General features: G+C 48.5%; 1 protein-coding gene across 2 annotated transcripts; it reads right to left on the reverse strand.

The window, feature by feature from the left end:
- Window positions 1-2,303, reverse strand: LOC100833064. 2 transcript variants are annotated; one of them, XM_003566879.4, is made up of 2 exons: window positions 2,026-2,303; window positions 1-909 (listed from the first exon to the last, which is right to left on the reverse strand). In XM_003566879.4, exon 2 carries the CDS (start codon window positions 836-838, stop codon window positions 206-208), a length of 633 nt encoding a protein of 210 aa, XP_003566927.1. In that variant the 5' UTR covers window positions 839-909; window positions 2,026-2,303; the 3' UTR covers window positions 1-205. The 2 variants fall into 2 exon arrangements, with proteins under 2 accessions (XP_003566927.1, XP_024314117.1); XM_024458349.1 differs by having other exon boundaries at window positions 1-1,814.
- Window positions 2,304-2,732: the final 429 nt, after the last annotated feature.

Raw genomic sequence — 2,732 nt, forward strand, 5'->3', positions numbered from 1 at the left:
TTCTTAAAAAACGTCTATATACATGTAATATTTTAAACAATTTAGGATCGGAGGAAGTAGTTGCAAGTTCATGTGTTTAGTTGAAAATCTGAAGCTTTGGTTGGAAATCTGAAGAAAGCTGAATTTCGGGGGCCGTCGGAATTAACGGCCGCGAAGTTGTGTGCAAAACTACAGACCAAAACCATGACACACGGCACAAACACGGTCACGGCCCCGCAGCAACACTGCCATCCTTTTTCTCGGTATCGCCTCTGGTCACCTGCTCCTGCGTCGCCTCGTCTCCGGCCACCGAGAAGGACAGCCTGCCGAACCCCCAGTTGCCGACCTCGTACATCTCCATCCACGCCTCCTCCGTCGCGCTCACCCTTAGCCTGCCCTCCCCGACCACACTAACGATCGCCTCATGATCACGAGTGTTACCGTAGCTGCCCCACCACCCCGACGCGGCAGCCGGCCGGGGCCGGCCCAGCTCGCACCACTCCTTGCTAGCCCGCGCGACGGCGAGCCCCTCCGCCGCCTGCTTGTCTTCTTCCTCCAGGCTCCGGACCCGCTTCCTGTTCCGCAGCGCGGCGCCCCTCCTGGTCCGCCGCGTCTTGGCGTTGGCCAGCCTGAGCCTGACCCACCGCCGGCCCGCCACGTAGGGCGCCTTGACGAGCGCCAGCGTGAAGCAGCTCACCACGGCGCACGGGCAGCAGCACAGCGCCACGCAGTTCGCCACCGCCGACGCGCCGCACGCCCCGCACGACGACGGTCTAGGGGACCCGGCGGAGCGTCGTCGCGCGGGCTCGTCCTCCTCGCTGAGCGTGGGGAACCGGTACGGACGGGCCGACACCGCCATTGACCAGCCGCCGCGCGAAAAACCACCCACGTACTACGCTCAAGTATATCAGAGGATCCACGGCGCCTTGTCTGCAGTCAACAACAAAAAGGCCAGAATTTGACAGCGTCAGAACAGAATGCATTGAGGGCCACTGAACCATATATAGATCAATGGTGGACCATCGGATGGCTTTGTGATTTGTGAATGATTTCGTATCCTTCCTCTTAATACTAGATGTTGGGTTTTTTATGATCATGAATTCACCAATAACCTCATCTCGATCAAAAATCTATTTTCTGAAGCTACTACTGCTATATTATTACGTACTTTCTCTGATCCTAAATTCTTGACTCAAATTTGTCCAAATATGGATATATCTATTCTTAAAAAGTGTTTAGATACATGTAATATTTCGACAACAATTTAGGATCGGAGAGAGTATTATTTAGATTTTATTTTGTATTGCAGGTTGCAGGTACAATTTAAGAACTTGTTCTGGAAGGACAAACTGAAGTACAGACTAAAACATTGGACGTGGTCGTCCTCGAATATCATTATCGATGAGCCGGGGCACGCAAATATCATGGGCGTTTTGGAAAACGGAGACTACTTAAGCTCTGATTCAGTAAAATAATGTCACGTCACCCTGATATATATTAAGCAGGCTGGAGACCGCGTAAGATGGTTGGTTTTAGTTTAAACAGCACAATATTGACCATAGAACAGCGTGTACTGCTTGTTTAAAAATATATCTGCAAAAAATATACTATTTTTTTATATTTTTTTTGCAGGGAAAAATATACTAATTTGAATGAACAGAAGAAGAGACGACTGATCTTAGATTCTTAGGTTAAGTTGAACCATCGCAATAATGTTTGCAAAATGAAAAATTCCTGTGGGTATGGCAAGCACGTCCTTTTTGATTGTTCTCCTTTTCTTTTCTTCCTAAAACAGGTCCGTCATCAGTACGAACGGCTTCTTCCTCCTCTCTCGCCTGCAAAGAAACAACCAGCATCGATGCAATAATTCGTTCAAGTGAACGGTACAATCAGCTTCCGGAACTAATTAACATGTTCAACGAATGCGAAGAAAGACAGTAAAACTAAAAAAATCGATTCACACAGCAATTGGTTTGAACTTCAAGAAGTTGAGCGCGGGGATCGATATTGTCAAATTCTAGGTTGAAAGAAAATACTGGCACTCACCAGGGAGCAGTCCCAGGGAGACGATGATAACCCGCGGATCTCGATCGACTTTCCGTCTCTCCGGTCGTTTGCCCGCAGACCGGCAGAGGGCGACCGGCCGTAGGAATTCAAATCCAGCGGGGAAGAGCAGCCGGCTGCGACGACGAAAGATCAATAACAACGGGGAGGAATAAGAATATAACGGTCCACGAGAGATATCTTGCAAAGGGATAGAATGGAACGATAGAGGCGATTTATTTGGGGTTGGGTGCGGGGCGGATGCCGTGTGGAAACTGCAAATGGAGAAGAAGGGTTTTAAGCAGGCTGGAGAATGATAGACGTGGGATAAATTAATTATTGTTCAACTGTTGCAGGTACATAAAAAATAGTAACTTTGTTTGTTCAACTCTGCCATCCGTCAAATATCCTGTCCTGCCATCTATACGAGACTAGTGGTTGCCTTTCACTCATTGCATGATAGATCTGTTACGTTTCAAAAAAATATCAACCACGTTACATTGCATACAAGATCTCGTATATTTCATATAAGATCGACCACATTATATTGCATTAAGTATAAGATCTGCTACATTTCATACGAGGTGGGATACTGCAAAGTACTCGATGGACTAAGTGGAGCTGAGCTGAGCTGAGCTCCTCTCGACTGCGCCACAGGCCACTCCGGCCGTGGCGGCCACCCCATCCTGTCGCCCCCTCCGTCCACTGGT

This window comes from Brachypodium distachyon, chromosome 2 (genome assembly GCF_000005505.3).
Source record: "Brachypodium distachyon strain Bd21 chromosome 2, Brachypodium_distachyon_v3.0, whole genome shotgun sequence".
In the NCBI taxonomy this organism is placed as follows: Eukaryota; Viridiplantae; Streptophyta; class Magnoliopsida; order Poales; family Poaceae; genus Brachypodium; species Brachypodium distachyon.

What these genes read in the sequence shown, in the direction of transcription:
- LOC100833064 (XM_003566879.4), bottom strand. Translation starts at nt 838, where the DNA reads ATGGCGGTGTCGGCCCGTCCGTACCGGTTCCCCACGCTCAGCGAGGAG.